The sequence below is a fragment of the Phalacrocorax carbo genome, chromosome 3 (assembly GCF_963921805.1).
Source record: "Phalacrocorax carbo chromosome 3, bPhaCar2.1, whole genome shotgun sequence".
Taxonomy (NCBI): domain Eukaryota; kingdom Metazoa; phylum Chordata; class Aves; order Suliformes; family Phalacrocoracidae; genus Phalacrocorax; species Phalacrocorax carbo.
The window spans coordinates 50,106,280-50,119,326 of NC_087515.1; the positions used below are offsets into that span (position 1 = coordinate 50,106,280).

General features: G+C 42.0%; 1 protein-coding gene across 5 annotated transcripts in view; it reads right to left on the reverse strand.

The window, feature by feature from the left end:
* CCDC85A (coiled-coil domain containing 85A) overlaps positions 1–13,047 on the reverse strand; it is an 85,532-nt gene that overhangs the window by 11,101 nt on the left and 61,384 nt on the right. For 3 of the 5 annotated variants that reach the window (XM_064446869.1, XM_064446866.1, XM_064446870.1), the window contains exon 3: positions 8,439–8,515. The exons of 1 other annotated variant lie outside the window; for it this stretch is intronic. In XM_064446869.1, the coding sequence (XP_064302939.1) occupies positions 8,439–8,515 (77 nt within the window). Of the gene's footprint in view, positions 1–8,434; positions 8,516–13,047 lie in introns of all 5 variants that reach the window. One more of the 5 variants, XM_064446871.1, reaches the window with a different exon arrangement.

Genomic DNA, 13,047 nt, shown 5'->3' on the forward strand with positions numbered 1-13,047 from the left:
TTCCTTCAGTCAGCTTTGGGGTTTTTTTATAAATCAAAGTATTCTGTTTCTTTACTGACTCGAGAGCCAGCAAAGATTTTGGTCAATTTTGAATGGTAAAATATAAATATTGCTATTAAAAAGCTGGGAAAATTAGTAGAGATTGTACATCTAAAGCCACCTGAATATGGGAAAATCCAAAAGTCCAGCGAATTGTGCTCCTGTCAGAGTTCAGGCCTTCCTCCAGGCAGCTGTCCTCCACAGTCTCTTCTGTGCCATATGCAGCACATTTTTGTCTCCCTTCATGAGGATAAGAAACTTGTGACCACACTGCTTTATGCAGACAGTGTTCTCAACACACGCTGGTAGAAGACTGAAAATTAGTATTTCTGCTGTGGACATCCTTCTCCCTCCCCTCTGTGTCCTTGACAAGAAACACAAGCTTTTCTTAAGAAATAAGGCAGGTTTTGCAGCCCTGAAGTCCCATCCTCCAGGTCAGGGTCTTGTCACCTCAGGTGAGGCCACCCCACAGAGGCAGTACAGCTTCTGCCTTCTTTGGAGGAAGCGTATTCCAGCAGATGATGGGGACGTGACCATCCTGAACATGATCTCCCGTTCCTTGGCAAGTCCTGTAAGCCTGAAGACACTTCAGCACTACTGACTGCATGACAAGTTTCTGAGGCAGAGAAGCAAAACAAGAGGAAAAGGCACTTTGCCAAAGTGGCAGTGTCTGAAAACAAGGTGCCTTAGGAGACTAGAAAAGTGTGCTTTTCAGACCTATCATCACAACTGCTGCTTGCCAGTGGGGAGCATGGCAATGTTTTTAACCTTCCACCAAAACTTGACTTGAGTTCCCTTACACTGAGTCCCTTCTCTGAAACTCTCCAACCCAGGTTACAACTGACTCCTGAGCAGAATCCTGAGGATAGGAGGAGAAATCCTGATCCCTTCCTCCTCTTCTCTAGCTCCACACACAGCACAGCACTTGCATTCAGTAGGCTTCCCACATGTCCACATGTTTTGGACAGATCTTTTCATTTATTATCCAGGAACAAAGTTGTGGAATTGGAACCAAATCAGACAGGAGGGATGAAGTTGTGGCTCCATAGTGCTGAAATCTGTATTGACTTTAAATATCTTCAGGCTTGAGAGGTGGGCCCATGCAAACCTCCTGAAGTTCAACAAGGCCAAGTGCAAGGTCTTTCACATGGGTCGGGGCAATCCCAAGCACAAATACAGGCTAGGCAGAGAATGGATTGAGAGCTGCCCTGAGGAGAGGGACTTGGGGGTGTTCATTGATGAGAAGCTCAACGTGACTCAGCAATGTGCTCTTGTAGCCCAGAAAGCCAACTGTATCCTGGGCCGCATCAAAAGCAGCTTGGCCAGCAGGTCAAGGGAGGTAATTCTCCCCCTCTACTCTGCTCTCGTGAGACCCCACCTGCAGTCCTGCATCCAGCTCTGGGGCCCCCAAGAGAAGAAGGACATGGACCTGTTGACCTGTTGGAGCGAGTCCAGAGGAGGGCCACGAAGATGGTCAGAGGGCTGGAGCACCTCTCCTATGAAGACGGGCTGAGAGAGTTGGGGTTGTTCAGCCTGAAGAGAAGGCTCCAGGGAGACCTTATAGCAGCCTTCCAGTACCTGAAGGGGGCCTGCAAGAAAGCTGGAGAGGGAATTTTTACAAGGGCATGTTGTGACAGGACAAGGGGTAATGGCTTTAAACTGAAAGAGGGTAGATTTAGATTAGATCTAAGTAAGAAATTGTTCACTCTGAGTGTGGTGAGGCACTGGAACAGGTTGCCCAGAGAAGCTGTGGATGCCCCAACCCTGGAAGTGTTCAAGGCCAGGTTGGAAGTGGCTTTGAGCCACCTGGTCTAGTAGACGGTGCCCCTGCCCATGGCAGAGGGGTTGGAACTAGGTGATCTTTAAGGTCCCTTCCAACCCAAACCATTCTATGATTCTATGATCTTGAGTCATTTTGAATGAACAGTGCTCCACAGTGTCAATGTCTGAGAAAGAATTGGGGTTTTTTGCTTACCCTACACCGCTAAACTTCCCTATTGCCCCTGTCCAGCCCTTGTGCATGGTTTGCAAGTTGCCTCCTCTGAGTCTAATGTGTACCGTGTGCAGATCATACCACTGCAGAAAGCACATTGTCTGAAGCAGGTAAAAACCACATATTATCTTCTGTACATTTTGCCACAAAGGTAATAGAGGGAACTGCAATCACTAAACGTGCAGATCCATTTTCTGTTGCAAGTAAATCTACAAAATATCTAATGCCAACATGTGACTCTTGTCAATAGAAAGCACAGGAAACCTGACTCTACCCCATAATATTACATAATTAAAAAAAAATTAGATGAATGGAAATTTAGCATCTCACTCACATTGACTGCAAAATGTTACGGATACTCAGGCCATTCTCCCATAGTGCCAGAGGCAAACCCTGCACTATACTCTGGTCACGGTTAGAATAAAGACCCTTGTGTGGAACAGGAAACTCTGATGGAGAGAACTACTCATGAGCCTTTCTACTTGAGCCAGTAGAAAACATCATTTTTTGAATCCATACTGTTGATAAGACCAGTCATGAATGAAAATCACTGTCGTGCAAAGCACACTACATAGCTCAAGTCAGTGACAGTTTATCTGCCAGCCCCTCCAGAGGAAGCATGTCGCTTGCAGCCTGACTTGCAACCTCCCCACAGCATGCAGGGGTAGCTGAGGAGAAAAAACAAACAAACAAACAAACAAACAAACCCCAAAACCACAGTCCACCTCTGCCCCAAGGACACTTGCAGTCACCTCACCAAACCTTCTGAGAGAACATGATTTTCCTGTCCACCGGGCACTGACCGGGCCAAAGACCTCGTTCTCCAGCTGCCTTTTACCCCAGAGGCAAGCAGTTTACTGGGAAGTATATCCTTCCTGCTGGGTAGCTGCCATGCCAGTTCAATCACTATCTGATTTTCAAAGCTTTTTTCTTATTTCCCCAGCCCTCAATTTCCCCGTTAGCTCAAAGAAAACACAGGCTGTGTTTGTCAGCTTGTTTCAAACAGGCAGGAGAAATGAAAAAGAGAAAGCAATAAGCTGCAGTATGTTGCTCTGCTGGATTAATAACGCACTAAACAAAACAGCAACAATTTTTTTAGGGAACGTTCCTGTCAATTAAAATACACAATTTTAAAATGCTGCATTTATTCACCATAATTCCTGTTCTCAAAGACCTCAATAGAAACCTCTACTTTTGCATATTGCTGCCGAAATCCACACATCATCATAGCATATTTGAACTGTACTCAGATTTCTGAGTGGCCAAAACCATTGCTGGCTACACATCTTCAGAAACAACCCTTTCCAGCAGGCCCTTCATAAACCTCTTTTGCTAATGAACCTGTAAGAGAAAAGGCTCTAGGCTGTAGCACCTCCAAATCTTGGAGGCCACACATATAAAGACCACCATTATTTAAAGTCTGGAAGATTCAGGAAACTCTACTAGAAAATCATGAGTACACAGTAATTCCAAACTTTTGAAAATTACTCTGGAAAAATAATAATCTGTCATTCTCTCTGCAAGTCTTCTTGTACACCAGGTTTTTCTCAAATTTGTATCTTTGTAACATCAAGCCTATAAGCTCTTGCCATTCAGCCTGTCCATGCCCACCAAGATGGCAGTGCTAAGCTTAGGACACCTTAAGACAAGGACTTTGGTCAGAACCACAGCTGTTGTAAACTGAAGTCACTCCATTAATTAACCTATTAATTTAAGCTGAGGATGAGAGCACATGAAAGAACAGGGTGGGTGGATGCCATTGATTTACTGTCAGCAAATATTTGATGACATGATCAGGTAACATAAGTTTGTTGAATTGGTTTTAATTACATTTTCGTTGAAGGATTCCCTATTCTCCTACATGCTATGGAAGGGAGGACTGTAAGCGACACAGATTTTTTTTAAAAAAAAAAAAACAAAACAAAAAAACCAAACCCCAAACCACTAACCAAATAGTTCCCATCTTCTAATTAAATTTATAACTAAAACCATGCTATGCAGAGGGAAAATAAAAACCACATACAACAGCAAAAAGCCTTTCAAAGAATTTGGAAATGGGTTGAAATAAAATGTGATAATCTAACGGAAAGGGGAAGAAAGAGGGAAATAGAAAGTGTTAGAAGTGCTTAAAAATAAACTAGTGTGTGCCTAAGGGTCACGCCTGCCATTTCACACTTAAATGTACCAGGACTGGAAAAGACTAGCAAGGATGCAATGCCCAAAAAAAGTGCCTGAAGCAACAGTGAAATTGAAAAAGAAACAACAGAAAGAGGTGGAAAAGGACCGAAAGACTTATAAAGGACCAAATGAGGAAACTGAGGCAGAAAACCCTACGTGAGAGGGGGCAGAAGGGCTCTGGTTCAGCCCTTCACCACACCTGCCTCGTGGCTTTGGTGCTGCATGCTGTGGAGATTGGGAGCTCAGCTCCCTGTCCCTGCATCCAGCCTCTGGCCCCACTGACCCATGCAGTTTGTTCACTCCAAAAGCGGCATCCTGGCAATGCTTCCTCTCCCCTTCAAAGAGTTATCATGGGGAAATGTCTGCCAATTCTCCATCTCTGCCTCTTGCTCCCTTCTCCCATGAAACAAATAAAAACTGAAGCAATTTAAATTGGGTGGCTTGCCAAGTATATCTTTTGCAAACGCATTCACTGTCATTATATGACAGATGTCCACATTTCCACAACATTTCAGCTGAGCATATCAGCTGAAATACTACCCCTATGAAAATCCAGGGATATCTTCACTTAACTGACATGTGGATGCCAGATCCCAATCTCACTCCCCCCTGCATAAGGCACGGATAGCAGTTACGTACCACACCAAGCCTGGGAGGACATTCCTGTTTCCAGTTAGCTGAAGTTACTCATTGACATAACAGATCCATCACAGCCCAGGAAGCTATAACTGGGATCTGAATCCAATGCTTGGTCTCTACATATTTTCTTTATTATTGCTGAGTATCTTCATTACAATATGTACAGACACTATGTTCTGGCTAGAGCACTGGCCATACTATCATGTTTGGGGTTTGTATTTTTGTTTTTGGTGTTTGTTTTTTTTTTTTTAATGTTAGTGGCAAAACTCGGTCCACAGTGATGTTATGGTTTCATGTACATTTTGAGGCAGCAGGAGGCAGCGGCACTGCCAGAGCCCAAGTGCTGCAGAGAGCTTTCCTGCCCCAGCCCCGCGGGGGAAATCCTCTGGCCTGAAATCCATCCAGCAAAACAGAAAAGTTCTTGCTCAAATCCTTTTGCCTCTACACACTGCTGTCATGCACCCTTACCTACACAAGCATTTGAGAAGCACCAGCGCAAGCTGCACACCCCTTGCCTTGGGTGCAGCCAGCACAGTTTGGCGTTCTCAACCGAAGACCCAGGTGCATACCATAAATCTCAGAAGGTATCTGCTTTCTTGCACAAAAATCCTATTTGTGGCCAGAAACTGAAAGGGTCTGGATCATACTTTGTTATGTGCTTTCTGAGAGGAGGAAAAAAGAACAAACAGCAACAACACAAAAAAAACCCAACAGCTAATTACAGCTCCCACAAACACAGCAAACCTACAACCCATCTATGGCTTCTCGTAACTCTCAGACCCACTACTACGCTATAAACCACCACCAGAACAACTGTGCGGCACAGGAAGAGACATTAACAGGCTTAAGTGAATATGTGCATTTTTATACCTTTTCTATTACTGATCAAACTAAAATATTGACTCAGTGGTGGTACTGCATTTCCCCTGACAAAGCAGCTCTTCAGTACAGCAGAGTGAACTAAAATTCAGATTCCATTTAAACAGTGATGGCAGCACTTAAAACCATTTTCTCTGGAAATGTTCTCACCACTAAATATTAATAAAACCTTTACATTAGAGATCTGTGGGCTTTTGAACAGAAAGCAAATATGTATGGAGGGAGACAAGCAAAGCAGAAGAAATTGGAAGAGCACCACACCTAAGTGGTAGATGAAAGGAGGGTGTCAGCAAATGTGCTGGTGCCTTTTCATGAGTGACACATAAGCAGAAAAGGGGGAAAAGAAAGGATGTTGAAAGCAGAGAGGAAGAAGAAAAGTGTGGCAGGAGGAGAGAAAAAAGCCTCAAAAAGCAAGGCAAGGACTCTTTGATAAAGACCTTGCAAAGGTGTTACACTCACCAGTGCGAGTTGTCACCTCTCATACAAAGTGCAGTCCCACAACTCCCAAACCCTCCCAGTGCTCCAGTAAGCCATCAACGAGGTGATATGCAAAAAGCAAAAGGCACTCTCATACTGAAGCACTGGTGAAATTTTAAGGCACAACACTGTAACTGAGATAGAGCTGTGCCAAAAACCTTCATCAGTTGTGGAGCTCATCATATATTTTCAGCTGATTTGTCAAAAGCACTCGATTTGGCTTAGCGCCCAACAAACTCCCATTCCTCCCATTAAATGGAATCGAACCAGTGCCAGGAGCTTATGCATTTCCATCCCACATCCTTGTCTTTGTGACAGGGCCTGATCACCGCTGATAGCACGTTCAGGGTGCTACTCACAGGAACAACAAACCCCCAAAATGAACTCATGCAATGTAATGCCGAGGTAATCAAATGCAAAGTCGGAATAAACTTGGCGTCTACATTTCCTTCCTCACCCCAAAGCAATGACTTTCTTCAGGAAGAAAGGTGAGTAAGATACGCCAGGAAACGTGAACCCTTGTCAGTCATTATTTCTTATAATAAAGTATCCAAAGATATTAGGAGATTATTCAGAACTCTACTACAGAGCCTTGTGCCAACAAAACCAAACATAAGACAAACTCTGACCTGTGTATTTAAAAACAAAAAGCAGTTTGCAGGCTTGCTCGCTTAGCTCTTCCCCTTCAAAATCCCACAATCAGTGTATTTTGTTACAATTACTTTTGTAACAGCTACAGACTTAGGTGCTATTTTCACAAGCACTATTTTCTGGTTTTGGCACCCCATCTAAGATATTTTCAATCAACTCAATGCCCACAATGTGGGTGTTCCAGTCTTTGGCAAGGTCTGATAATGCATTTCATGGGTCTCCACCTGAGCACCTCAAACCTCAGACAAATAAAACATATGGACACTTCTAAAGATTTTGCTCACAAATAATGTTCTGCAGAATTTATCCCCCAGTGTTGTTCCAGACCCAAGACAAACCACAACAGTATTTGTCAGGCACATTTGTTAGCATTTGCCCTGAACACCGTTCTTGACAAGAAAATAATATTCTTTATCACTGAAGATCAACCTTTGTCTTTCGTATTGAAAACTATACGTGTTAATGCACAGACATTTAACCATTCTTGCTGCCCTCCTTTTCCACATCAACAAATTAGGGTACAGAGAAGTTACATAAAACTGCTCATGGTCACCTAGAAATCAAGAGCTAAACAAGAGCTATAGAGGCCCTTCCAACTGTCATATTATAGGTGAGGAAAAAAATCACCACACTTTACTTAAAACCTGCCTTATGAAAGGGAATTGTTAAGCTGGGGCTGAGATCTTCTAGCTAATCTTGGCTTATACAAACGAATAAATCAGAGCCAGCAGATTTTACAACTTACTACATTTCACTGCTGTCTTGGATTTTACATTCAAATAACAGTACTATGTTCAATAAAAAGCACTCTTCTTCAGACCAATGTCTTCATTTAAAGTAGTGTTTGATTTAAACAAAATGCAGCTTCTTTTTTCTTACAGCAGGCAACTTCATTTGGAGACACTATGGATTCTCCTAAGGATTACTTAACAAAATATAATAGAAATATACATTGTTTTGTACATATATATATCTAAAAAATGCAAGTGTCTCTGATTCATTCTTAAGGAACTTCAGAATTCTTAATTCTTAAAAACATCTTGTGAAAGCCTTCACTTTCATATTTGCTTATTTATTCTATTTAATTTCAATCTTGCATTTATGTACCTAATATACTCTTCAAAATAGTCAAAATAATATAACCCAATTACTGTTACTTAAAACATTTGCACTTTTAAAACAAAATATTTTGGTTCACTATAAAAAGTACTTAATATTTTAATAACAAGAAGCTCTTGGAATAAAACCAGAATGTAAAGGGTCAGTTCACCGTGATTTTCAATGCTCAAATTAATTAACTATAAGTAGCAGCTTCCAGTGAATTTTTCTTAGCAACATATCAACACCTGCAAAGGAGAAAAATTAATGAAAGCATTGTCATAGTCTTAAATAAATACCCCACTCAATCCCGAGCAAGATGAACAAACAAATGTGAGTGCCTTTGATTATCCAAATGATCAGCCTGAGTGTTCAGATGCAGTAACATCAAATGTCAAGTAATACTGATTTTATCTCAAGCGTGAAGACTTGAGCGTTGCTGTCTAGCTGCCGGCTACTGTTCCCACCAACAGAAGTCACCCACCTGGGGCAGCATGCGATTTTCCTCCTCCAGCTGTCTTACTCTTGCCTCCAGCTGCCTAACATAGGACAAGGTTGATTCTAAAAATCAAAAAGAAAAAAAACTCGTATTATCCACAGAGATCTGCTTGTGTATACACTGGTGTCAGAGCCTGTGCCACATTCTGACTTGTACTCACAGCAGATTGCCTCTCTCAAATGACCATCAAACATTGAGCTCTGCTCCTCTCAAGGAGAAATAATGCTGATACTCAATTAATCCAATTCCTTGATGCTTGTGATTCTGAACTTCTGCACTTTAAGGTGGTCCCTACTCAGACACAAGGTATCTTACAGAAAGGCAACACAGACTTGAGTTCCTCCAACTCTGCTCTGTGAGCTTGTACTGTATTTTGGAAATACTCCACAAAGGTAATGCATTATCCCAGCAAGTCACCACTGAAAAGCCCAGAAAGATAAGATAGTCTTCTTCAGGAGGACAGAATTAAAGAAGCCCCTCCACCATGGAGGTTTGGTGGTACATACACGGCCTCCTGCCACAAGCCATGATCTCGCCTGTGGAGAGTACAGCAGCTTGACAGCATAGAGGCTCAAGCCTCAGCTTCCGCTAGGAGTCAGACACGTTGTCACAGCTTAAGCCTGTGCTAAAAACCAGATGTGTGTCCCCAGGACCCTGAGAGGGTTCAGGGCCTGGCTGATAGCATGACAGCCCTGGGCTGCTCACAGCGAGTGCTGCTTACCCCATGGATGCCAGGGCAGTACTGTACTGGGATATGCTCTCACAGTGCTGCTTTGCTATGAGGGCTTGGTTGAAGAGCAGAATCCTGCCCACTCTATTCACAAGTAACCTCATTGACCTTCATAAGATAATTTGGTTGATTATGGAGAACATGAGTCACTCTAGTCTGCTCTGTTCCCGAGAACTCTATATAAGAAAAGTAGGTCCACGATCCACCCCTAAAAGCATCCGAGAGGTTTCTTACCACACATTTCTTGGGTCACACAGAATTTCTGCTATTAAAGTGCTGTGTCTAAGAGAAATACATGCCTGAGAAAGTACCACTTGACTGTAAGAGGAAGGATACCTTCTTGGTCCAGAAACACTGCTGTGACTTTTGCACCTCCTTGTATGGAGATGGAAGTCCACCATATACTCACTGCTGACTCAATGATCCACTCAGCTTTCTCTGATATGTCAATTCCAGTAACATTTTTGTACTCATACTACCACCTAACCAGTAAAATTATCTCTCTGATGATTAATAGCATGGAATTCATGGGTATCAGGGCAGTACTGTCAGTTTATGTAACCCTGCAAAGCTGCATTGGCAACAGAGCTGTTCTCTGGTTTAAACTGACAGATGAATTTGTGCACCAGTTTCCTCTGATGCCTAATCACCATGCCTGCCTGCCCATAAAATAAAGGTGATGGGAAACGAGGTGTCACTTACTGCTCTTATGAGACTACAATAAGCTAAAATATGCACACACAGATAGTGCATGGGAATTTACACAACATGAAGTGATTTGTCAAAAATGATTAATACACAGCAAGGCACTGGATTAAAATAGCATTTTACAATAAAAGAGAAAGAGGTAATCTGAGGTTCTGTGCGCTCTGCTGCATAAGGATTTTCATAGCTAGTGATGGGTGCATCTCTGGAGAGTCGCTAAGCCTAGCTCAAATGAGCACATAGAAGATGAACAGCTTATTCAATTAACTATATAGGACAGGGTCCTCCCATCAAATCAGCTTCCTTCCCAGCAGCAGCACTTTTGGGAGGAGCTGCAGAAGCTCCCTCACCGTTGTGGCCATTACCTTAGGCAATAGCTCCCAGCACACCTCATCTCATCTCTTTGTTGTTTTGTACACAGAGGGGTGGTTTATGTAGAGCTGTCTTTTTGGATGGACTGAAGTAGGCACTTCCTTTGGCACTAGCTGTCTCTAAATTCGCTGGTTAAGTCCACTGCTATGTTAGACTGGGCTCACACTTCATGCTCAAGTCTGACTTCCCAGCGTGCCCTCCAGCCCACTTCATGTCAGCTCCCTTCTGGACTCTCTTCAACTCTGGGTCTCTTCTGATTTTCTGTTTTACCATTTATTAGCTCCTCATGCAGTCTATAGGTCTCAGCAAAGTTTGCCTCTCAGTTTTATTTCTTCACTTGTATGTTGGGAGTCCAGAGCTGAGATCTCTGCTGCTTCAAATCACATGACTCTCTTGTCAGTTCACAACTTTCCAATGCCAGCTCAGACGAGCTGAGGATTCGGTCTGAAATCTCCATGCCCGTTAACCCTTCTAAAGCATGAAACATTTATTTAAATCTCCTTTTGTAATCTGATTAAAACAGAAAATTAGGTCATCTACCAAAGGCTTGATCTAGCAAATCCTTATTTATGTGAGTCTTCTTGACACATAGACTAGATGCATATATATTTCAGTATCTGTTAATAAATTTATGTTGTGATTCTATGAGCTTAGAGGAAAAAAGGAGCAGAAAAGTCAGTCAAGGACATAAGAGATGGAGGAATTGAAAATACACGAAGTGAAACACTGTCACCAGGGACACCAATAGCAAACTTAAAAAAAAAAAAGTTGCATCTTAAATGTATTTTTGAGAAGAACTATATGATCTATCTATTCTTAATCAGCCTGGAGACCAGTAAAGAGCTCTAAAGAGCAAATCTCAGAATTGCCACCCAGAAAATGGTTACCAAAACCACTCCCATTGTCATTCCAGGCAAATTTTCACAAGACAGTTAAGCAATTCAAAACTGAAGCAGAATGAACTTACAATAGTAGTGCTTCAGCTTCAGTATCTGAGCTGAAAACAAATGTCTCCCACAGGGAAAGCAGTACAGAAACTTATCATCACTTCCATAACGTTACTGTTGCCTTATAATAAAGCATTTAATAAGATGCTACAGTGTGTCAGGCAACCACTGCTCTGAAACATAACCTGCGCAAACAACATGATCCTCAGCTGATGTCATTAGTCATAAAACCTTTTTGGTTTATCCTTCCCAAAACAGATTTATCTAACATTGCTCATTTTCACAGAGCTACAAGTACACAGAAAAGCCCTCCCTTATTTGCAGAATCTTAAACTGGAGTTGCAGACAGCTTACAGTTAAACTTCCAAACACAAATCTGCCGAGCTTCCTCTGCCCGGAACACAATCAGGGAAAAACAGCATCTGTATTAACACCATAAAAGCTCATCTACTATGTTCTGGGTAATAGCTTAGAAACTGTTAACTATGCCGAGATCAAACACATATGCAAATAAAAACAGACAAACAATTAATTTGGGCCCACATCTAAACACAATCCATGCTTCATTCAAGGTCTGAAAACAAAATTCTTTTCCAAATTATTAGAGACACAGTAATATCTTGCTTTTAGGGAAATTCAGGGACAATCCATATCTGTCACTCTAACATGTTGCTAGAGAACATCAATATTTATGTAGCTGATCTGTTTTTCCTTTGACATCCACACTCTTCAAACTAGTAGGTATTTTGGGGTTATGTCAAACTTTATCAGATGCTTATGTTGCTGCCAAAGGCATATTTGTGCCTCAGCTTTATCCATTTTTGTCTCACTGCACCTGATCTCAGTCTATCAAGTAATTTATAATGTTCTTCAAGCTAGATTACCCTCTGCTATTTTAGAATGGTTGAGGACATCACATTAAATTCTGATACTGTTCTTTCTGTGTTTGGTTTTTTGTAGAGACTGGAGGGTTACAACTCACAGGCAACTGTGGGATTGCACTGGAGATCTTCTTAAAGACTGAGATCCTCTACCTGCCTATTAGCTCCCTGCAAAGCAAATAGATCAGAACCCCACAGAAAGCAAAAACTGAAGGGTTTGACCTACACTTCTACTTGTTCAAATGAGCTTGAGTAACAAGCACAATACAGCAGGTGGAAGGGATTTTATCTAATGACCAGAGGAGTATTTGAGGTAAAGAAAGAGTAGGAGATGCAACACCCCTAGTACTGATATAAACTCAGAAAGTAATGCAGAAGTAGTGCTTTAACTTAATGACTAAAATTCCACTTCTCTGCATTTTTAAAAAACACTGATTACAAATTAAAATAGTTGTCTGCAAAACCTGAGCACGGGGATTCCACAGACCTCCTTTTGACCAACTTTAAAGGATAAAACCATCAAGGCAAAAGATACAACTTGCTTCTTGGAAGTTAAAAAGAAAGGATATCTAGAATCTTTTAACTTTGGAGAAAACTGGTAATACAGTGGATGAGCAAAGCAGACATCACAGAGGAAGCTGGAGGTATGAGGAGAAGAGAGTCATGCTGTTTGCCTTGATGCCTAGCCATTAACTTAGGGCCAGCACAAAGAGATGCTGCTGCGCTGTTCAGAAGGCTGCTCTGAAGCAGCTGCAGCCAGTACTTAAATCCTCACGGCCAGAAAACGGAAAAACATGATTTCGTCATAATGCAAGCATCACCTCAGTTCTGTGATGTTCAACATTTTCTGCTTCCACTGGCTCAGCTCTATTTGGTATTCACGTCCCTAAAGGAGGTCACCAGAAGCTGGAGTACTGTCATATCCCAATATGCGTATTTTAAACACTTACAGTATAAAT